This window comes from Amblyomma maculatum, chromosome 2 (genome assembly GCF_055883805.1).
Source record: "Amblyomma maculatum isolate TAMU_Amacu chromosome 2, ASM5588380v1, whole genome shotgun sequence".
Classification (NCBI taxonomy): domain Eukaryota; kingdom Metazoa; phylum Arthropoda; class Arachnida; order Ixodida; family Ixodidae; genus Amblyomma; species Amblyomma maculatum.
Window position 1 is genome coordinate 101,496,603 of NC_139345.1, and position 24,647 is coordinate 101,521,249.

At 43.3% G+C, this 24,647-nt stretch overlaps 1 protein-coding gene across 2 annotated transcripts in view; it reads right to left on the reverse strand.

Annotated features, from left to right (window-relative positions):
* Nucleotides 1–24,647, reverse strand: part of LOC146199426 (calcitonin gene-related peptide type 1 receptor-like) — a 172,001-nt gene that overhangs the window by 42,975 nt on the left and 104,379 nt on the right. For both annotated transcript variants that reach the window (XM_084594910.1, XM_084594911.1), the window contains exons 3-10: nucleotides 20,233–20,339; nucleotides 14,591–14,722; nucleotides 13,761–13,939; nucleotides 12,161–12,363; nucleotides 9,376–9,501; nucleotides 4,390–4,484; nucleotides 2,749–2,840; nucleotides 1,651–1,795 (exon numbers count right to left, since the gene is read on the reverse strand). In XM_084594910.1, coding sequence (XP_084451036.1) covers nucleotides 1,651–1,795; nucleotides 2,749–2,840; nucleotides 4,390–4,484; nucleotides 9,376–9,501; nucleotides 12,161–12,363; nucleotides 13,761–13,939; nucleotides 14,591–14,632 — 882 coding nt within the window. In that variant the 5' untranslated portion in view covers nucleotides 14,633–14,722; nucleotides 20,233–20,339. The remainder of the gene's footprint in view (nucleotides 1–1,650; nucleotides 1,796–2,748; nucleotides 2,841–4,389; nucleotides 4,485–9,375; nucleotides 9,502–12,160; nucleotides 12,364–13,760; nucleotides 13,940–14,590; nucleotides 14,723–20,232; nucleotides 20,340–24,647) is intronic.

The following is a 24,647-nucleotide window of genomic DNA, read 5'->3' on the forward strand; positions in this document are numbered from 1 at the left end:
CTGAGTAACCAACCCGTAAAAGCGTACAAATATGCTTCGGATAAAGTTTTTTTAAACGTTCATCAAACGCAACATGTTTTGCGTATTTAGTGAGCTAAAATTATGTGAAAATGTCTTATATTGTTCTATTCACGAAGCCACATAAGGAAACATTGTAAATGAAATATTCTAAACTAAATCGGTGACAGCACCTTGTTTTACTCATGATTTCAAATTTTTCTCTTAGACCAACTTTACTTTTTCACGGAAACCTTCAATAGCCTTTAAGGCTGCAAAACATTTTTTTGGAGAAAAATATCTCGATCAAAGGTCTTTCGCAGAATTGCCAAGATCCGCCTGCGCCCATCCTGTCCACTTCTTTCTGCTGTTTCTTTGCGCAGTTTTCGTTTTAAGTTCATGCATCACACACTAGCCCCTCACCGGGCACTCATTTCCAGCATGACCATTTTTGTTTCCAGAATTGCCGGCGGCCACTTTTGGGGCCTGGGAATTTGCCCCATGGCATGACCCCATATGCTTTAGTCGGGCAACAGATTATTGCCCCAGATTACTGCCCTGATTAATATTACTGCCCCGAATATGCTGGAAGTTTCGCTGTGTGAGGGTAACACGTATGAGGCGCCAGTTCATCGTGGCATCAACAGCTCACCCTTTCTAGACCATTTTCTTGCATTCGTAATCATTTAAAGTAACCCTTCACGTAGGGGCTGAATTAATTCCTCTTGATATGACAAGATCTTATTCATATCTTATTTTTACATAGGCAATTTCTGTGATAAATTCAGGATGCGTTTTTCTCTTGCAAGTCAGATGAAAAGCGTGGTTTCACTGCCATGACCCTGAAGGGATGATCGCAGCATCGGTTGTGCACAACTGAAGCCCGCGCGGCATGCCCCTCAGCTGTAAAAGCGCGCAATGCTTTCCGCAAGCTACAAAGCCTTTCGGCCGCGAACCGAATAACCGGAGTCATTTTCTGCTTCTTGCGGTGTCCCGCAAAGTGATGCTAAAGAAATGTGTCAAATTCAGGCAAGTGTGGTAACGTAGGCACGAAAGAAGCGTCAGTGTCGCCATCTCTTAGGTACTTTGAGAACGCTCACAGAGCGGAGTAAATTAGGCATAGTTAAGTCGCTAACCATTGTCGACTTCTCTCGCAAGGTTGACAGATTAGCCGGGTCAACTGTAGCCCTTATTCTCTCCTTCCTATCCCCAGATTAAACGTGGGCTATTTAAAAAAAAAGAAAAAGCCCGCTTGTTGACTTACAGACATGGCTGTCCTGTGAACCCCGTAAAAGACAATGGATGTGTGCCCATGCTTAAAGCAGAAAGGAGGTGCGCGTTCTTTCGAATGGTAAAAAATGTTGCGGACCCGAGCATCTTCTTTGTGGCATGCACAGGTCATTCAACGTAAATGATGACTAGTAATAAAATAATAACTTCATAACTGCGAGCGAAAAAGACACCTGTTCCCTTTCTCAACTAGTAGTCGTGATGGCGTATAAGGTAAAAAAAAAAAATCACATTTAGTACAGAGATAATACGCAACTCGTCTTTTCTCGAAATTGGTTATTGCATTTTATATGCGACGGGTTGGCAATGCAGATTCATAGAATACAAAAATAAACGGGCGGAATAAAGGTGAGTTTTATATACCGGATTCTCATTAACTCGTATGTTCTTCTCTTCGTTGACGTGGTCCAAGATGAACACGGAGTCGACCAAGATGACGCTGATGTCGTACAGTACCATGGCCATACAGAAGTTCTTGTGTAAAGAGATACGATGCACCTGAAGCTGCCTGCGCATGTCACGAAAACAGACGAGCGTATCTTCTGAGCATCTCATCTCTCTCATCTCATGTTATCTTATCTAATCCCATCTCTTTCATCCCATCTCATCACAGAATCCGCGCAGAGAAACTGACGTTATATGCACATTTTGAGTTCCAAAATCACGTATATGATTTTTTCCGGTATAAATTCATGACTAGTTTAGGCATATTTGCCCATTTTTTAACGAATGTGAAAATAATGGGACAGCTTATTTTACTCCCGAAGCAATGACCTTGCAACAGGTCAGAAAGAAGAGAGAAAGGCGGATTGGAAAGGTGTCAAAAAATGTTACAATATACGAAAAAAAACAAACTAACTTAATCATTAATAATGTGTATTGAAAATTGAGGTATTTGTAGGCAATCATAGCACGAGGGCTTACATGCTGTCTGGAGTGAGTTGACTTTCTTGCACGCTTATTTCTTAATCTGAAGTGCACCAGCTCCAATCAGAGCTTTTAGATCATACCAGTTGTGAAACTCCGCTTCAAAAGTGACCGATTTTGTATGCATTTTTCGGGTGTCTATGAACTGTTGCGCCATCTGGAAGCGGTCAATAAAAGTTTTTTGCTATTGCCGTCATCGCCTTTTGGAAATCGAATGTTTTCTCTTCTTTTCTATCTTAATTAATTTTATTTTCTATGATGGTTGTGCATTTATCAAGAAACAGAAAGTTTGGAACTTCCCTTCAGTAGCCGCGGGCGCCGCCACTATTCGTATGCACCCAAATTTTGACCGATCAAAATCGCCGTTTTTTTAAAATTGGGCCCTATGGGAAGTTTCGCAACTGGGAGTATTGAAGTGCACAACTTACAAAGTGTCCTTGTCTGTTCTGCTTATGAGTCACACGTGCTAATAACATTTCACATGCTAGGTAAAGTTGAAGTAGGGTAGCATAAAAAGAAATCGGAAGAACTCACTTGTACACGTTGAAAATGACGATGGCAGGCACCAGGACGATCACGGAGAGGGAATGAAGCACGATGGAGAAGATGGTCATGGACCGGTGGTACTGCATTCAGAGAAAAGGCGTGGGAAGCAACAGAAGGATGATCTCAGGAAACGAAGGAAACCAGCGGTTATGTCAGTGTTTTCTTTTCTGCTTGTTGATGCAATAACAATATAGACGTTGTTAAAGATGTGAATTACAGTGTGAAAGTGAAACAAAGGGAGGAGTCTACACCGAATAAGTCTATCCCAATTAATTCAATCAGGCTATAATGTGACTTGCTATTACTGTGGGATTCTTGCACTGAGCATTACAGGGATGCCTAGAACACGGAGTTGAACATGTGGGTGTTGAACCAATGAGGTAATATTTAGCAGATTAAAGCAAAAAAAATATATATATATATATATTATTTGAGACGGTGGCAAAGCACAGTAGCGAAGAGTGCGCTTCTATAACAACAAATGTTTTTAGATTTTAAAAGAATGTGCGAGAAAGGCGAATGTTCGTGCGATACTGATGTCTTATTTTTTGCATTAGTTTCGATGCTTAACACTTACATTTGAGATACTTCAGGTCATTACTTTCGATAATACTGCAGTGTTTGTCTCTCTGCTGCCAATAACCGTAAAATTCCGGTTAAGTGGGGGGAGCACTATTCCGGAACGGCACCGGAACTCAAAATGGCACCGACAAATATTTGCATCCAGAAAAAAAAAATATATAGAGCGCAGTTCACATACACACAAACTGATGGGCGCACCATCTCCGATATTTTCTTGGCAGGCCATTCAATTACGTTAGCGATAGTCTTATTCAACTTCGGCACCATCTTCCATCTAGACAGCGGCCATGTGCTCTTTAGAGCGCTTGAATCGAATATTTTGTTCGTGATGGCCATCCGACGCCCTCTGTCAGCCTTTGAACGTGTGCACATTCGGAAGAGTCGACATCGACAAAGTATCGTTTCTGTGTGTGCCGTTTTTGACAGTTTGTACGCTGCGTACGCACTGGAAGCTACCAGCACCCCACTGCCGGTCAAAACCCACACGACGCACACCTCTAATCACTTCTTATCTAATTATGCCTCAAACAGAGCAGCAAACCGGAATTCAATTGGATATGATTCATGGACTGGATTTGACTGGCCAATGTTTCTGGGGCGCAGCGCGTGACGTAGAGCAGGAGAAATAGAGAGAGAGAGAGAGAGAGAGAGAGAGAGAGAGAGAGAGAGAGAGAGAGAGAGAGAGAGAGAGAGAGAGAGAGAGAGAGAGAGAGAGAGAGAGGGGCTTCTGCAAGCTAGAGTCCACTGGAGGCACGGAATTTTGTGATAGACATTAGCGGGTAAGAATTACGATCAAGCTGTATTTCATAGTGTTTGCTGATAACACTATGTTGAATTCCGTATTACTGCAATTTTGGCTGGTAGGCGGCTCTCTCCGCAGTTTTGTCCTTTGAGTTCCAGCTGAGTGTTATCCAGTTACAATGAAAAATATCGTAAATATGGAATAATAATGCTGAATGCTGCATCGGTGTATGTCGTGAATATGTTTCAAGGCGCTGTTAGGCGTAACGAGCACGAGTACATTTAAAAGGAAATCTTCGCGCAGACCTCGAGGGAACCGCAGTCGTAGAAGGTGTATTCTTTGCCGTATTCCGCGCTGTAGAACCATGTTCCGTTCTCCCAGCAAGTCTTCTTTGACATCTCTGAAATAGAAACAGCAAGAGAGGAATAAGACACAAACAAAACCTGTTTTTTCGTTAGTTCGACAGAGCCACCACACGAAACGCATGTTAATGATCTGATCGACGTAATTACCGGTCAATTTCAGATCAACAATTCACATTACAGCCGCAACAAAAAAATTGAAATATCGCTCTTGCTTTGTAGTTTTCCATATAATGAGTTATAGTAGACTTTGTCACCTGTTATGTAACGTTTTTAATGTAAAATTAATAATCCGGAGGGTCAGAGCCTAGCAATATCGTCTAACTAATCTGCCATCGCTCTGATTGGATAAGCTGTTTCTTAAGGTTACAACCACGTGGCCTCGCACGGGCAATTTAAACTAAGTCTGATATGGTTAGCGTACGACTGACCAATGACTGACCATGACCTGACCTTTGGCTTGACTTACTAAAGTGGTGTAGAATACTGAAGTAAGATGCTCTGACGGTTTATATAGTTGGTGCATTTGAAGCGAAAGTGTAAAACTGTGGAAGGAAGACGGGACAAAAGACACGCAAGCTCAGAAAACGCGCAGTAGTATGTCGTCCCTAGAAATCGATTACGTGACCAGTCACGTGACGAAGGTGAGGTGCAAAAGTGGTTTAGTGTATTGTAACTACAAAATGATGACGTCATCAAATATCAAAGAAGACTTGAAAAACTGGTGTAGTGTGTCGAATTAGTAATTGATGACGTCATTAAGTTATATGATTAAGTATGACTTGCAAGCGGTGAAGTATGCCATAACTAGAAATTGACGACGTCAGTAAGTCAATGACTAAGCTTGACATGGAAGTTGTGCAGCATGTCGTAACTAGATATTGATGACGTAATTAGGTCATACGTGTAAGCATGACTCGCAAAGTGACGACGTAATTTGTTACTCTTGATGATTAGCAGCCTAACAGCGGCGTGACAACACTGGCCTAAGCGCAGTGGCAATGCGGTGAGTGCGGTATAAGGCACCTCTATTTTTTTAAAGGTAGCGACAGGTCTTGATCCAGCCGCCCCTCCCTCCGATAGGCCGGTTGGCTGCACGTGACCTCTTCGCCGCCAAGCTCCGCCCAAAGGGCCCAGCGGTGCTCGCTGCGCCGCTGAAATGCACGGCGGTCTGCGCTTGCCAGCGTGGTATTGGCCGATTAGTTAAGCAAAAAGTACTTCACATGCCTCTATTGCATTTTTAGGAGCGTATATGCAGTACTTAATGTTTAAGCGGACGCAAGACTTACATCTCTGAACTCAAATCTTGAAGCGTGCGTGAGACATGCGGCTGCGCCGGGCTGCTGAGCTTTCGGCTGCCGGAACCGTGCGGAAGACGCAAAAAAGTCATTTTACATTCTTCGCGGTGACAATAATAGCAACAGAAGGAAGCTATGGCCTCATGACATCGGGCGTAAGATTTTTATGGCCACGGAAAACATCCGAGTATGCGAAGGGATTTCTGTCTGCTTAAAAAGCCGTTCGCTTGCCCGGGATAACCTTTGTTTGGGCATATGCTATTTCACGAGCAAAATATCAAGAACGCTATGACTATGTAGTCATTACTTGTACTGCGGATGTCTAGTGAAATGTCACTACCGTTTCGAGCCCCCTTACTTTCCCGAACAGATCAGGAGTGCAATATTACGCGTGGAATCAATGCTGTCAAAATGCTCAGAATGAAAAGCCGATGCTTGATTATGCTTATTACGAAAATTTAGTCCGTTCAATTGATCAGTTAATGGATATAAATGAAAAATGAAACATTGGAAAAGGAGGACGGTGCAAATGTGTCAAAGTGATCGAAATGGAAAGTCAATTTTTGCCAATGCTAAATATCGGTGTATAAAATTAAAAAATTAAAACGAAAATTTGTACCATAAAAAGTGTAAAAACAACCGTGTGCGTGAAACGCTATTTTAACGGAGGAGTCTCGCAGCGTTGCACCTAATGCAAACAAGTTCCGCTGAACGCGCACAGGGACTCAAGTTTCAAGAGGCGACATCCAAGTTTACTGGTGATATTATTGCCTGACAGGCTATAAGGAAACCAAAACAAATAAAGAATAGAAAAGTCAGAAAACATTATCCGTGAGCTTTGTATCGCATCATACCTTTCTTTTTTTTTTTGTATTTGTTGGAAGATATACATGCGTTGGTAATGCACAGCTGCAGAGAAACTGACTTTTTCTCCAAAATAAAACTATCGGAATACTGTGGAAACGAAATAAACTCGAGCCAAGAAAAGTGTGTAAAACGGAGTATATCCGAACGGTTACAAACGCAATGACGCACTTATTTCATCAGAGCGCTGTGCGCAACGACGTTCTCAAAGGTTGCAGAAAACTCGGTCTACTTATTTTTTATTAAGGAAACGAGCCCAATAAGCTTACTAAAATATCGTTTCTACTTCAAGTTCGCTACTAATTTCAAAGCATAATTAATGAATAGTTTCCTAGCCGCTGTACTGAGGAGGATGGTTCAGAAGAATGAGCTGACTCGTTTAACGCACGCGTTTTTTTTTTTTTTTATACGTTTATGCTGCACAAGCATATTTAAGTTATTATTCCTGTCTTTTGAAGTTTCCTGAGCAGCAGAGGACACAAATCTGTTGAATTCACCGGTTTATGTGCGCACCAAGTGCGGCTTCATGAGTACGCGGTATACGCTCGAAAGAGGTCCATGCGTCGTCTGCTAGCGCTGCCCCTGGACCCCTCGAGAGGGCGCTCGTGTAGTTGTCGCTACCTTTAGAAAAATAGAGGAGCCTTAGTGCGGTAGAGGTAGCAGCGCTCTCTTGCGGCGTGCCGCGATCACGGGCGTTTCATTTCTTCTACGGCACGTGTCTCCCCTCGCGGTGACATTGTACTTGGAATGAGAGTATTGCATCTTTGACCATTGAGCTTCGAGACTAAAACACAATGAGGTAACTTCATGTTGCAACCAAGGATTGGTATCGAGGTTTGTCCCTTCGGTCTCTTTGTAGCAGAATCGCGGTGTGCTGCCGAAGCGGCCTCGTTGCGCGGAAGGCGTACAAGTGGTTTGAATTCAGTGGGTGAAAGTGAGTGTGCTCGTACAAGTGCTAAAACTCGTTACGCTAACGATGCTCAACGCAAGCGTGCATGTAGACCTCCTGGAACATCCGAACGGCAAGATCAGTCGAGGCGTTGTGAGCGAAAATCACGATCATGGCGACAGGAGATAGCAACTGGCAGCTTGCATAGCTATCAGAATCAGCCGGCCAGGACACTTGCATTCACGTTACTCTTAGGCCACGCAGGCGCGTTCATATGCGCTTGGTTATATGTGGGCTGGTACCGTATACGATATCATTCATACCCTTAATTACCGGGCTTGGATTGGTTTGGTTTATGGGGTTTAACGTCTCAAAGTGGCTCAGGCTATGAGAGACGCCGTAAGGGAGGGCTCTGGAAATTTCGGCCACCTGGGGTTCTTTAACGTGCTCTGACATCGCACAGTACAAGGGAGCCTTGCTTTTCGTCGCCATCGAAAAGCTGTAGCTGCGGCCGGTATTCAATCCCGCGTCCTTGGGAACAGCAGTCGAGTGCCCTAACAACTGCGCCACCGCAGCGGAGCGGTGGAGCTTGACTGTCCCGTATAATTTTTGACGCAGTACATGAAGGACGTCTTTTAGCGAATGTTTTTGGACTATTATACATCGTCATAGTATACCTCTTGTATTTATGGCAAATTGCCACGTATAAGCAATTATCTTACCAAGATTAAAATCTACTAGAAAACATATCAGAAAAATAAAATGTATGAAAAGTCTTACAAAAATCTAGACTCCTGAGGTTTCACCCTCTTCCGCAAACCTTGATTTGTACGCGTTAATAGCGTCTCTGCAGTGCCACGAAAGCTTAGAAACACCATCTTAGAAACTGTTTAAATTCTGCGCTGAAACAGCTTGTTGTGATGCTGTGATAAATTTGCAAGCTCAAAGAAACCTTTTTTTACTGCCGCTGCAAAAAAAAAAAAAAAGAAAAAAAAAACATTTTGTTATCATCTTGCGGACTGCTCCGTGGAGTCGCTGCATACTTTACAGACAGTTGCATTTCTTAAAATCTAAATCAAGCACAAACTACTTCGTTCTCTCTGGTCAGGTGTAAACTAACAGTTGTCACCAGTTTAATGACTTCGGCATGATCACCTAGCGAGTGCATTATGAGTATGTGGCCTTGAATGAGGCGACTCTATAGTTCTCCTAACCATCTACGGGCATTTCGCCGCAATGGAACGCAGTTATACACATCCAGAGTGTCATTCGAAGGCAGTTGAACGCACATGCTTATATTTAAAAACATTCTAATGAATATGGAATTAAAAGGAGCTAAAATCTATTTAAGTGATAACTGTAGAAAAAAAGTTACTTGTTTTACTTTGACCAGCTGTTTGATGAGTGGGATTGAGGACTGGATTTTTCATTTGCGCCAGTGATTTCCACAGTACACCAGTGATTTATGCACTCCTTTTCTGCAACCTCTAATGACGTTAATATACTATAGGCGTGGCCTTAATGTCCCCTGCTGCTAATTCTTTCTTCGTATGAAATACGGACTCGTAGATGCTACTTCTCTAATCTTGCTCTCGAGGCTTTAACCGTTGTCGTAATTGTTCTCAATAACCGGAATCGCAAATAATGCCTCAATCGCGACGACCCAAAATAACGGTGGTGTCACTGAGCAGAACCAAACAAGAAGCACCTGCAATTCACGCGAAATTTTTAATTATTAGGAGGACAGCATTGGTGGCACATGCCGCCAAAGTCGAATTTTTTCCCGTACACTTCTAACTATATGAAGGTATAATCATAAGGATTGTGCAGGCGACACCTAACGGCTAGTGTCGCAGTCGAGTAGCGAAAGCAGCTTACTGATGCACTGCGGCTTTTCTGTGATGAAGTATGCGTGCGAGGGACACGGCTTCTGCACGATCGTCCCAGCAGGTGTGTCCTTGTAGCATGTCCAGCCATCCCACGTGGCAGGACAGTGAACTCCGTCTGTACAGAGGAAAACAGCACAGACCCGATCATGCGATGAAAACGACATGACGTTCTGATGATAAAGTCCCACTAAGTACTAAGAATGCTGAGATGGATGGTAAGGAGCAAACAGTGAGCTGGTAGGTGGAAGAGAAGATCTGCGTAACGATTTAGCCGCAGCAATAAAAATCAATCAATCAATCAATCAATCAATCAATCAATCAATCAATCAATCAATCAATCAATCAATCAATCAATCAATCAATCAATCAATCAATCAATCAATCAATCAATGATTTAACCAGTAAATCAACCAAATAAATGAGTAAATAAAGAAACAAAAATAGCTGGCCTCTTATTTGTGGTTTAATGACAAATGGAAAGCGTGGGTTTAAACTCCGCATTCCAAAAAAAGTACAAGAATTGGCTCCTCGGTAACTTGGCTGAAATATGCAACTGTGATTAGAGCAAGCGAGCAGGAAACAAAAGTCTCGTTTAAGAGGCGCGGGAAAACTAATTATGCGAAGTACGTAACTTACGCATTCATTTGCTACCAAATTGTTGGCCTTCTCTTTTTTTTTTTTTTTTTTTTTTTTTTTTGCTCTCGATGCGCTTACCGCTATAGGTTCTGCCACATATCTGCTTTGAAGGTTCGAGACGTGAATGCCTCTTGCAAGACATATACATTCGTACTTTTTCAGCGCATCGTTCAATTAGTGCACTTCGACCCGTGTTTAAAGCTTACCAACGCGACCATGCGTTAGGATGGAGAAGGGGGCAGATGGGGCATCTAACAGGACGTTAGTTACGTTTCGCTGCTGTGACGTCGAGTTGAGTGGAGGTACATTATAAATGCAAATACACTTTCTGTCCAGGCATCGCACTTTCTTATTTCGCTTCTCGAGCACAGTACATGTATATCCTTCCCTAAGTGGGGCTTTCACTAGCAGAGGGCAAATAAATGATTCAGTCCAGTAAATATTCTATTGTGAAATGGTGGAGGACTACCTGCAGGAAACGGAGTCGGTAAGAAAATCCTAGAAGCTGTTTTTACAGACAGACTTTTCTAAAGGAGCTACTTTGACACACGAGCTTTCCTATGTAAAACAACTTCAGTTTTTTTTTTTATCCACTGGACACATCTCTTTCGAGTGGACGTTGCACTGCCAGGACTGTCCTTTTAGCGCTTATAGACTCCGTAGGCGCAGCAGTGCAGTTATTGACTATGGAAATGATGGCCATGCATGTGCAAATCCCCCTTGAGTAATGCTACTTGAGTGCGGCTTAAGGCTTGGCTCGCACTGCAGTTGGATTTTTTGCAGATTACTTGGTTATTTTAAACAAAGAAACAACGAAAGACCAGACAATGCGTGCGGCACGATCTGTTTGCCCAGGATATCCGACTTTTCAAGCTGCCCAGAAAAGCATTTTGCCGTAATGAAACCTGCAACAATTTCTGAATATACCAGCGTAAGCTGTCCGGTGGATTGGATTGTAGAAAGCCTCTCAAAGCATTATGAAAATATTATTTCTGCCACTGTGCCACCAAAACTGCCTAGGATGGAATTAAGTACCACATTGAATATTTAGGCAAATATCTGGCTCCTCTCAAATGTTTCATTTTTTAACCTTTGGCTAAAGTTAGCTTGGACACTATATGCCAAGCGAAGAACTCTGTTGATCAACCTTTAGCAAGAGCACATAACTTTGCCGGATTGAACTTGTTCCTAGTATTCAGGTGAGAGAAAACAGCAGGATATCATCATAAAATGTTTCAGTAAGGTCTTTTGGCATGATATAGAGCAAAAACGCGGAATGAAGATTATTCTTTGCATAAAAGATGAAGCTATTCTTTCTTTCTTTCTTTCTTTCTTTCTTTCTTTCTTTCTTTCTTTCTTTCTTTCTTTCTTTCTTTCTTTCTTTCTTTCTTTCTTTCTTTCTTTCTTTCTTTCTTTCTTTCTTTCTTTCTTTCTTTCTTTCTTTCTTTCTTTCTTTCTTTCTTTCTTTCTTTCTTTCTCTCTCTCTCTTTCTTTCTTTCTTTCTTTCTTTAATCTTTATTTGAGACAATTCAGTACAAATTGACTCAGGAGGCAATATCAAAAGGCTCGGAAAGAGCCTGACTAGGCTATGCCACCCTGACAGCGTTGGCAGCACATGCTTACTTGCGACTGCACATCTTAATGCGGACCCAAATAAATACATCAATGTAAACACAATAAGAGACACATTTCCTTCGGTACAGTTGTAATCTTTCCGTGTAATGACAAGGGAACAAAAAGAAAGTTATATAATGTAATAATACAAAGTAACTTCTTTGATACTGCTTACGAGCACATGTTTCAGGAGACAAAAATCAATGGAAATGCATTGAAAATCTATTGAAGTTATTTGCATAAAGGTCATACTATTCTGAAGAAGGGCAACGCCACGGTTGCATAGAGACACATTTACAAACTGTTTCTTCAAGCATCTCTAATTCATAAGCTCGATTGCTAAAACTTTTCGTTGCATACACGTAGCGCCCTCCTGTGACAATGAGAGTGAAGTCGCAACTGAAGACTTGTTGGTATTCTCCTGAATCTTGTCAGTGCTGCCCGCAAGGCATAATTTCTACTCTGCATGTAGTGAACTCGTGAAATGGGAGGCCTCTAGGCCGCTCTCTGTATGTATATCGCACCTTTGACGACCGCCTGCTGGGCCTGATCGTCCTGCAGCATCTCACGGCAGCATTCTCGTGCTGCGCGGCAGCAGCTCTCCCATCGGTCCGCGTAGAGCCCCTTCTTGAAGGTGTCCAGGATTAGCGCGTCGCTCTCGTTACCGTAGGGCTGGAAGCATTCGCCGTCGCAGTCGCCGCGGCACAACCGGCCCCTGCGACAGTACCTGCGTCGGGGATGAACAAGTTAACAGCCGATCGAGTAGTCGAAGTACAGTGGACGTTTGCGCTTAAGCGCTGCCGTATGCTGTGCTGCTGTGTGCGGTGAATTTTCGGCTTTTCCTCATGTTCTGGACTCAGTTTTCTCTCTCTGTCTCTCGGACAACGGAAAGAACGCACTAAGCCTGTCGCCAGACTGTATATGGGATTCTTTTTTCTCCCCCATTTGCAGTGTTGAGTAATCTGCAAGGATGTTTGTGGTAAGAAAGTCTGCCATATCTGATATGCGTCCGGGGGATCTCGATACTACAGCTGTCTTAGAGCAACATTCAGCCAATATGTGAGACTGATATCAGCGTTAGTATAAAATTCTAGTAAAAAAAAGCAAACGATGACTATGGGCACACTAATAAAGAGTAAACGGAGCAACATTTCATGTGTAACTAGCTTTTTTTTTTTATTTGCACGACCGGCTGAATGCGGTATTAAACCTATTGGCTTCTGTCGGGTGGCACTGCTAGACGTTTACTTTTTGACTGCCTACGTAATTGCTCGCCGAAGTCAAGGAGTTACTGCCACTTTTCGTGTTGTTGCTTCCTTGACACTAAAAAGAAATATAGATCAGCCGATAGAAATTTGATTTCTATCTCCAAAGGAATAGTTGTGTTGCTCAAATGGCACAACAAACAGTGCAAGCTTCAAGCAAATAAAGCAAAGCGTTGACGTGTATTTCTTCTGCTTTGAAATTCCTAGTACACTTACAGGCCCTAATAAGTTCAAATAAGGAGGAGCCTATCCTATAGCTGGTATTGCGTGACACCAGAAGCACCTTTGTGGCGTTAACCCCTAGATTCAGTGGTGCAGGCTGAAGGAGGGGGAACCTTCATGAGCGGAATGATTTAGGATATGAATGTTTCCTTTGGTTCGAATTTGGGGGGTTTAATGTCCCAAAGCGACTCAGGCTATGAGAGAGGTCGCAGTGCAAGGCTCCGGAAATGTCGACCCTCACACAGCACACGGACGCCTTGTTTTTCGTTTCCAGTGGGTTTCCTCTGATGCTTCACTCCTACCTCCACTCTCACCTCCCTTTTAGAAACCTTCTATGGTGTCATAGCATAAGCAATACCTGCCTTCGCTTGACAGCTGCAGATTAGTTAACTTTCTTCCATTCTCTGTGTGTGGACACGCCGTAGTTCCGACGGCAGGTGCATCAGTTGTATTGTGATGGTGCCTCCTATTTGTTTTACATCATATAAGATTTACCATTTGATAGGTGTTGATTCCTGAGCCCAGCATTACTTAGGCGATCCCCAAGCGCCAGAGCATTGGGCAAAGTCGCCGTCCAAACAGATTAGACGGCGTGCTTCCGTCTTCGAAAGAGACAACTATGAGCTTGTGTTCGTACGTGAGCCTGGATGCATTCTTGAAGGCCAGGTTGGGCATGTACTTGTAGCAACGAGCGCACGTGAGCCGGCTGAAGAGATGAGGAGACAAGTAGAGCTGGCTTTCCATCCGGCAGGTGCCTGGAGCCTTCTCGTAGAGGGAGCTGCGTGCCCAGGCCACCCATACGCCACCTGCCGCCAGCTGAGAGAGAAGGAGACGATAGAAACACTCATGAAATCACACCTCAAAAGTATTTGAGAAATGCAGCGTAAAACTTGACGGACGCGGAAAAATATATTACGGTGATGCTCGGTCACCTTCAGAATGGAATGTGAGAGCATTTGAAGCAACATGTTTCTGCCATTGTCTGAGCCCGTCGTGCGCATTGTCACTGTGCAGCTACCAGATTCTCCCACCTATTTAGCTGGTGGTTAGATGTTTTCGCGAAGGTGTCTGGAGGTGGCAGCACGGAGGCAATGGAGATGCATCGAAACGCGTAGCTAACACTTTCGGTCTGGTCACGTCACTTCCCTCTAGCCAGCGAATTAATTTATGACCAACGACATCTTTTACCTGATGACATTTCCAGTGCTACCACATTCACAAAGGGTGCACAAGGAATCGATCACACACCCTGCACGACAGTAGTCGAATGACAGTTTTCTTAGCGTTCCGCAGGCTTCATCACAGCACCACTAAAGAGCGCGGTTCGGGACAGGTATGCACGCCGCTCGTGTGTTTCGTTATACAGTTATGTTGAGAAGAAAACAAATGACATAGCGTATAAAGAGACATATTATTCATGGATTATCAAACATAACATACACAGTTATCATGAAGTGGTCTACTTACCAAAGAAAAGAGGAAGTAAAGGCGAAGACTGAGCAGTGGCATGCTTGCCTCAGCAGATGATGGGCAGGCTGCGTTCAGCTCGGTCAGCTAATCTTTCGTATCCAGCAGCGTTCAGATTCGCGCACAGTGGACCTAGAAGGCATAGAAAACAAAAACAAGACTCAAGCAAAATTCACGGTCATGTCACCACCTTTTCGTAGTGCACCATATTCAAAAATGTATGACGGAGATATATAGAGGTCATGAGGCTGTTGCAAAGACTACGATATTGTTAACGTGAACTCGTCCCTTCTGAATATTGCTTGAGTTGTTTCAGTACTCTTATTATACTCTTAATATAACTGCTATCACTACCGTAAGAGCCACTGCCTTTCATCACCTCGAATTACTGATATCATTATTACTTCTACTCGAAGTGCTAATACTACTGCCAGTACTGTTGCTACTACTACGTCGTACACTAAAGAACACACTACTGTTAGAGTAACTTTGTAACTAGGTCTCTGAATACTAGCATACCTATGCCTTTTAAATCATTATTGACGCCTCAAAAGTGTTTGATCTCGTTGATAAGGTTAAAGAGGGCGAAATAATATGCTAAGAACACTACTTATCAGTGAAAACCATGGTGGCCTTTCAAAGGAAAACAGAGCGGCATAGTCCGGGAATGCAAAGACACCACACGATTTTCAAATCATACCAGTCTCGGTTCTCCAAACTAGAGATCAGCCCTGTAGAGCAGCGCTAAAAAAAATTGCAGTATATTGAACCTGAAACCTTAGCCTTCGCGGCATCTCGCGCCCGAATAAAGCCTAAGGGGGCTCAAGAAACGCATTCTGGTTGCGCTTAGCGCCACAGATTTCCTTCTCTTGAGCCCTATGGAAGCTTTAGCCGCAACGCCGCATTCTTTCGCGACGCGAGCGCGAAGCTGCGTGATTCTTTATCATTTAGATGAAGAGTGAAGCTCCACTTTCACAGGGAAAGTAAAACAAAGTGCTGTTTAGGCAAGGAAAATCTATGAACAGCTCATAACTTCAGAGGCAGAATGTCAGTTTTTCCGGATCCAAAGAACCCACAGTGTAAGAGTAGACGTCACCAAAGAGGTTTTGATATCAAAGCCATCTCCCACTCTCGCATTCTATACCCCCAAAACAACGGCAAGGATAGAATGATACAATGCAGTATTACAAGATGAGGAATGTACCACTGAAATCTTGCCAAAGGAAAAAAGAAGTAACGAGGGAGCCGAGCCCTGGAAGAACATGCGAACAACCAAAAATAAAGACGGTATACTTCGAAAAAATAAAACAAAAAACGGAAGGACCACTGGAGGCTTTGAAGTCTGGAAGGTGCAGCGTACGGATCACTGCACATGCTGAGATAACGGGCTGTGTTCCGTCTTTGTGTTTCCTGGTGCAATAAATCTTTAAAATGACTCGAAATGTGACACGCAGGATAACGTCATGCCACACGGCATACAGCGCTCGTCAATTCGGCAGCCTGGTGTCGCACATACTAAATGCCGCCATAAATTCTGAATGCTTGCCGAGTACGTACGTTCCGCATAAACAAATAGTGCGACCCACTTTTTCAAACCACCTTGTTTCTACTTCTTTTTAAGTGTGGAAGCCATAACTACATGAAGCGTTTTCAATAATAAATATCTTCTTACCACGCGGGAGCAAAAAATTGAACAACGGCACATGATTAAATTTTCTTTATGCGAACCCTCGTATTTCAGCGCTGGCGATGTAAACAAGGCAAGAAAACCAAATATTTTGGGGACACTTAAGCTCCGTATTTTGAGGATGTGACGTCACAGCATTAAAGCTCCGGTCTGCGGCCCCCTTTTTTGGACTCTGGTTTGAGTGCAACGTCGGTACATGCATTTTGCTAGCGGGCTATTAGTACTTTCTTAATTTGCTGCTTTATTAAATCATACATACTAATTACCATACCGTCATATTATACAACTTTACGTGCGAGACCGCCTCACTGAGATATGTAGGCCTTCTTTAACGAAGCCTTAAGAATGTACCTGCGTGGCCTAGGAGTAGTATGTCTGATTTGGGAACCAAGGGTCGCGGGTTCGATTCTGACCTGACCTTTCTGTTTCACGAGAGCAACCAGAGTTGGCAGCTCCTACCAACTCTGTCAGGTCACGCGGTCTCGTGACGTCACCCAGCCCGCCTATCAATCAGAGTCCGGCTATGTCACCTGCTTACATGACCTCCCATGGCATACTGGTGAATTTTCGTTCACGATGCCGACAACGCCAAAAACGAAGTATTTTTTGCGGAATAGGTCATTTAACGCTATCGCGTCGAAACAAATTAAAATCCTGCTTCATCAATGACTTCCTTAACGGGTGTTTACAGAATAAATCAGAAATTGTCCTCGTCTAACACTATGCGTTGTGCGGGATGACTGTTACAGGGTAGTTCAAAGAGGTTGTCGGAGCACGCCGCACCCAATAACGGTTGCAGCAATTAAAATTTGGATAGTAATGGTGGTCTTCTTGATTGCACAGGAAAACATTGCGGCAATATACTGTTATCGATTTCTTCACACGTCCACTTGAAACGTTCGCTTGTTATTGCTGTTTACGTACCGTAATTTTCGGCGTTAAGTCGAGCGTTCTTGCTCAGAGTTCACGTGCGAAAAGTCTGCAATTACGTGGAACTTTTGTTTGTAATCGGAAAAAATATCTATATAATTCTGGCTGTCTCGATTACAGGTAAGAGATAAATGGTGCATCGTTCAAAGTTCAAGAAAACCCAGTTCGTTCAAATTAGGTAAGACTACGAGGCCCATGTGTGACAACACGAGTCCAGATTCATCGTGCCAGCTGCATAAGAAAGTGCGCATTGTAACATGTTAGTTATCAGCAAAATATTAAGAGGAAACATTTATGTAGCGTGATGTGCACAGAATGGCGTCAATTACTGACCTCGAAATATGGTATATTTTTGCATGTTTAGTATGCATTTGAACTTGTTTATATCATGATAAGTTTTTCCTGGCACTTGGAAGATTACGCGAGTGACAACATTTCATAATGCTTGTGCTGACGATCAGGTCTCAAACTTAAGGCTGGAATTTGTTTCAACTGTATTCTAAAATCCACTTGGAAGTGTTTATATTTCACTTATGGCTGTCTTTCACGCCAAACCTGAAATAATACCAAAATACTAACGCGGCTTTCACAAAAGTATGCCAGCACAACAGGCCCTTCTAGAGATATAAAAACAATATTTCCGATCATCATGAAATATTGCCCTTGGCATATTTCGAGATTAATGAAAAATAATAGGCTTTCGATTGCTTTCAAGAAACCAGATTAGGTTCCGCTCCTCATGTTGAATCTGTGGAGTTTAATGTAGCTTATAGACTGCCCTGAAATATTTTTGTTGTAAAAAAATAAAAACAATAACAAGTTTTGGTAGTAAGCCTTCAAAACAGCTTCCGTACGGTAAATAAACCTTTGCTGCAGAGTTTTTACTGGACTGGCACGTGAGCCTAGTTAAGCAGTTTGCATCTTGTTAACCGTTTGTTTTTTCCTGGTGGCTCCTGTGCTCGTTTCAGAAGGGAGTGCTAGTTATTGCGCAACTCTGATAAAGGGGGGAAAAATTGGCACAGATTCAAGACAGACTTCCGAATGTGACAGGCGGTGCCTCGAGCGACTGAAATGCTTTAGTAATTGCCTTGTGCTGACACGTTCGTTTAGATGGGTAAGACAGTCGAGAGGCGCAGCCTGTTACGCGAAACGCGCGCATAATGCTTTCCTGTAAGAACTAGTTGGTCGCGAAAGAGCATGCCCGCGCACGACTGTAGGCCACTTCAAGTACTCTATGCATGCAAAATGATAAAACCGTGCACAATCGTGGGTGTTAAAGCAGGACATCTTTCTTCAGGGTGTCCAAATTGCGATGTTTTAGAAAATACAGTCGATACTGTTTTCACTTGCATCGCAGGAAATGAAAGGAATAAGGCAACGTTAATAACACTTCCGCGATAAAAAAAGCGCACATGATCCTTCAGTTATTTATAGTGTAAAAGTGCAGATATAAGAGGAAAGTGGGCTATAGCTTTCTTGTTAATTTAGATATGTTGGGAAATACGGTTTTATATACGCCGGCATAATAGAAACAATCATGCTTACCCGGTCATCTCCCACGTTGTAGAGACAAGCGCTTTGTGCAGAGATTATGTAAAATTAAAAAAAAAAAAAACAAAAAAACAAACTATACGCGTCGGCACTTGCGGGACAAACAAAGGGGTCTCTCAAGTATAACCAGACTGAACCCTGGAACAGTGACCAGCAATTACACTGCAATATTTCTCAATGCCCTTGTTAAATGGATCAGGTGGATGAAACCCAGAATTTGAATTTTATGTCAAGATTAACCATGCGAGGCATATCGGTAGCCATTGGCATTTGTCAACCCTTGCAGCGGTTCACATCTGTCAACAGAAAGCAATGCGATGCCCTGCATTTGTCTTACATCGTAAGAGGGAGCTTTTGATTTCGCTTCGCTCAGAAATTTTATTTTCGATTCCGTGTTTAAAATATGGACATGCATATGAGCCATCCCTAGTGAAAATAACCGAATGAGTCACAATAAACTCATACAAATTTCTCGTACTAAACTCATACAAATCTCATTCATCATCATCATCATCATCATCAGCCTGCTATACCCACTGCAGGGCGAAGGCCTCTCCCATATTTCTCCACTTAACCCGGTTCTGTGCTAGCTGCATCCACCTGACCCCTGCGAACTTCTTAACCTCATCCGCCCACCTAGCTTTCTGCCGCCCCCTGCTGCGCTTTCCTTCACTTGGAATACAATTTGTTACCCTAAGTGACCAGCGGTTATCACATTAATTCTCATTATTTCTCATATGATGAGTGAGCTTAACATGCGATTATATGAGATTTGTATGAGTTTAGTACGAGTTCAATTTGAGCAATTGTATGAGGTTATTGTGACTCATAGGGCTTTTTTACTAGGGATTGTTAATAATCAGCAGGCATTATATCTTTCCTATAATGGTTCAACACCGCAGAACTTCAGTTGTCAGTCAGACAAACAATTCGAATGCAAGATAGAATGCTTGAATGTCCAATAGCTCCTGAGAGCAGCAGAAACCAATCTAACCATCTCACGATGCTCGATTATCGGACGAAAGTTCATTCACTATAAACAAGCGGTGTCCAACTGCATGAAAGCGTAGTAATTCTAAGGGCACAGATACAAATAAAAACGCCCCTTGAGAGCGATGGAGCCGACTACATTGCAATCAGTCAGAGAACGGTGCCTAACTAACTTTACATGAATCCTTCCGGTATGCCCCCACAATGCCAGGGAGTTTAGTTTTTAAACTGTTTCTCATCTGTTCACGTAATCTGCATTGCTATTACTCTATTAAAATTAATAATAGGGAGATTAAAGGTGGGTGCTTTCATAGGAGCTCCGCGATAATAATGACTGTTGCGTTCACATTATTGCACCACGACATGTCAACAACAGTGTTCACACAAACATGCTTGAATATGGCAGCATTAGCGACCACGACGACAAAGAATTTTGAGAAAAAAACATTAAAGAAACCACGTAATTTTGTTTCCGATGTCTTACCTCAAAACGTTGAACACCTTCCATCTCAGTGAACCCTTCGGTGCAGCTTTCAAACTGATCGCCTGGCGAACAGCATGCCGAAGGAGTCCGCGCGGTCATTGTCGGCTCTGCATAAAAGAAGGAGGAAGAAAACAGAAAAATAAAAAAAGAAAATGAATCGTGTTTGCTTTGAAACGCACTGCAGAAGATGCACGACTCAATGCTGCCTGGCGCACGGTGAAGCGAGACCGTCTCCTACCAGTTCCAACCCCATATGTATGGTATATAGAAAACGACGTTAGCTCTGGGACACCCGCCGAGTTTGGCACGATGCACGAAGAAAGAGGAGGACGGCATCTGAGAGAATCTTCGACGATGTCAAATCGACGCGCACACTACACAACCTTGAAAAACTGGTTGCCGTCGCCACGGTCTGAACGCGCTCAGGATAAGTTATTAATAACAGCGCTGTAAAAGGGCGAAAAGAAATGTAGTGCCCTTTGTTAATGGACTGTTAACGGTTTCGCCCAGACGTGAGGCGTGTACACGCTCCCCTGCTTGCGAGTGCAATTTCGCATAGCACATCATGCTCCGTCTCCGTCCCGAGGTGTGGAGATGCATGTATACAACAAAACAAAAAACTGCTGTAGCGAAAACGCTTTATAGACTTTACTAATGGTTTGTGGCTTTGCTTTCACGTCACGCGTTGTAGCAGTTTCACAACCAGCGCTCATTCTTTATTCAAACCACGGAACAAAATCGCGACCGAGATTTGCGATCGGTATGGAGGAGGTGTTGCTTTCAAATCAGGAAAAGATAAAGGTACCAGAACAAATAAAAAAAATGGCATGAATTTTTTTTATCAATATAGTCTTGTAATATACGTTTACAGGAATACAAATTACTATGCGTGCCTTAAATGAGAAGGCTATGCATAAATTTGCCCGTACTGAGAACGTAGCAACATTTCCCTTTTCGCTTCTATATTTTTTTTTTTCTGAAACCTCAGTGCTAATGTTTGGGTGCGAGTGGCCCTGATAAGAGTCAAAACTTTTGGCCGATTTCAGAAGCGCCCAGTTCTACCTCGTCCTTGTACCGGGACCCTAATGAACTTACAGTGAAAAATGTATTTCTACCTAGAGGCTAATCGTTCGCTCAGTCGCCAGTGCATTCAGCTGAGACGCCGCCATGTATAGAGCATGCGCTGAAGTTCTGACCCTTTCCCGTCCGAAGAGCATTCGTGTGGGTACATACACCGAAAGCAAAGGAGAAAAGACATGGCAAGCTGAGAATAAATGTGAAAGGTCGGCGATAAGACCAAATAACGATACTTCCTGACCACTGTAAGGGGACTTTGGACTACTCACGTAAAATGCCGCCTATCATGTAACGACGCGACTGGTTGGGCTGGATCAGGAATATGATAAAGCGTCAGCGTGTTAAACAACGTGTTGCGTTGAGTAACGTAAGCGACTAAGGCAAAAGCCATAGTGCGCAGCAGCGGAGCATATTGAGCGCTCCAGAAGGTTACATCGGGCTCGGACGGAGTCGGTAGCGAAAGCGGTGGCGTGACTACAGTACTACGCGCCAGGAGAACGCCGATGTTTTGAGTCGTGACAGGCAACAAGAGTCTCTGACTGCAAGGCTGCGTACTTTAGGGAGTGTTCTTCACAGAAATAGTGGTCTAAAACTGTACACATGTGCTGTGCTCCGTTAAGGCTGCCGGTTTTGCAGTTGCAAATTACTTATGGCTCGGGGTGTGTATTTGACGTTAGGATAAGGGGAACTTTCGACACCTTTATCTCTCAGAGAGGAAAGTTATAGATATGTGGCCGAGGATTTCTATGCGAGCTTAGAGGGCGGGTCAGGGGATTAGGAGCTGTGTCGCAAAATTGTGCTCTGCTGATTAAAATGCGAAGGTGGCTCGACACAAAGCAAAAAAGATAGAAAAGGTGGCCACTTCGACCACGCCGCATAAGCAGAACAGCACTGAAAGAAGTTTTTCAATGAGAAGATGAAAATATTTGACTAAGATGACATCGCACCGAGTTCTGCGCGCCAAGATACTCATCCTGCAGCATGACTGCTGAAAGACTGAGGATTGGTTCGGCTAGTCGTGCGCAGCATGGTCTGGCATCGAGACTCAAAGCTTTGCAAATAATTCATTCTAAAGGTCCTGTATCGAAGGTGGGACAAGATGTCGAAGATAACCATGCATTTAAATACAGCCTTGTTACCAACGTGCACAACAGAAGGAATACTGCACACGCCCTTCAGTGCAACGGTTTTAAGGCGTTTTTTTCTGTAAGCACTAAGCAGCACGCAGAGCAGTCTTATGTCAAAAGACTGAAAGCAGCGGTACAATATTAGAATCTGCGAATGTCGATACACATTTCCCTTCTTGAGGACGATTCAGAACGAAAAAAGCCGTGCATAACAATATTCATGGCGGAGCAGCTATATGGGTTTTGTCGCTACACATAGAAAAACAATACTTTCTGTTTTATGCTGATAATACACAAATAATTATTATTCCAGACATCCTTAAAAGGTTGCTCGCAGATCAGCCAGACTCAACTCATTACGGCGCGTCTCTACAAATAGCGGCAGAAACAATCCGAAGAGAAATGAAAAAAAGAAAAGAGCATTGCTACTCAGTTGAAGCAGTATCCACGATTGCTGCAAAGTTTGCGAACATTATTAGCGCCAGACGAAGCGACTGACAGCGTAAGGAAGCGGGGGGGGGGGGGGGGGGGGGGGTGAGGGAGGGAGGGAGGTTTGGTTACGACTTTAGTACTGAGCGCAACTATTCGTAGTTTTTTTTTTTTATCATTAAACAAGAAATTTGAGACATATGGTCAGCGCACAGCGTGCTCACTAAACGCGAAAACTTTCTCACTTCGAAAGAATACTCGCGAAATTGTCAGTCCCATTTGAAACCCGAGAGTTTCTTCACGATATATATATATATATATATATATATATATATATATATATATATATATATATATATATATATATATATATATATATATATATATATATAAAGTAACGGCTTTCAATCTATTCGCGTGATTTTCCACTTTTCACTTCGATAGAAGTAACCTCATCCTCATCCGCAACCCTCTTTTCTCGACTGGATTTCTCCGAAGGTTTTTTTTTTTTTGCTCGAAAAATAAAGACTCATTTCACGTGGACCGAGGCATAGCTTAGTCGGAGGCATGTCTGCAGCCTTTTCGCAACAGAGTAGAAAAACTCATTTAATTACGTTTAACGAAGAAGTGTACCATGGAGCAGGTATATAACACAGTCAATGTACCCTCTATATTTCATTCTTTTCTTTTTTTTTTTCACACATAATGAATAACACGATAATCAAACTGCCCAGCGACCGCGAAGTGTCACAGAATTTTTTTATTTTCCATTTTTTCATTAGGCACCACGCTCCTCTCCTAGGCGGAGAAAGTGAAATGGTCTCGTGCTTTCACCAGCGTGTCTCATGACCTGATTCGCATTGGGACGTTAAACCCCATGAACCAAACAAAACCAAATCAAAAGAAACAACACTTAAATCAAGTTTCACTCATTGCGCTGCAAGTTTCGCACGGTATGAACAAAAAAAAAAAAATTCCGAAGAACACACAGAAGACAAGGATTGGCGAGTAATTGACGCTTTGTTTTTTTGTAGCCTTTTATCTGAGCAGCCGAATAATGAGAACACTGAACCCAAAGAGGCACTTAAATCAGCAAATTATCGAAGCAGGTGCGACACTTTATACTGGAAGCGCCGCCACGACAATAGGTGCGACAATGACGGCGGGCATGTAGCCACATAACGAGCCGCCTCGTTATGTGGTAACGAGAACAGTGCCGGCGACACGAGGGATGAAGCGACAGGAGGAATAAGGAGGCGACGTGAAATAAAAGTGACGTAACGGCAGCGCTGGAACAAAGGCACAAAAGGCCGGGAAAGCCGAGACTCTAAAAGCGACGGCTCGTTGTATACCTTCCTTTGTGAGAGTTTGTTTGAACACCACCCTGCGTTGTCACCTGGGATTGAAGGGAGCTACCGCTTTTATCGAAAACTGACACCCTATTAGCTTGACAGCGCGAGATATAGGCGCCGCGTGGAAAATCTCCGCGAAGCTCTTACGTTAGCGCTTGCGGGAATGCGCGCCAACCTGCGCTGGCGTCATTAGCGAAAAGCCGACGAGGCTGCATCGCAGTCACGGTGGTGATGTTGGTTTACACCAGATATTTATTTTGCCGCAGGCAAGGAGCCATTACGGCTGAGATAACCGCCGCAATGCGGTCAAAAAAAAAAAAAAAAAAAAAAAAAGACCGACGGGTGTTAGCGTGAAAGGCGAGATGCGAAGGAGATGGTGACTGGCGTTTAGGCGGTTGTTTGAAGCTGCGATTGGAGGAGGGGGAGCGCC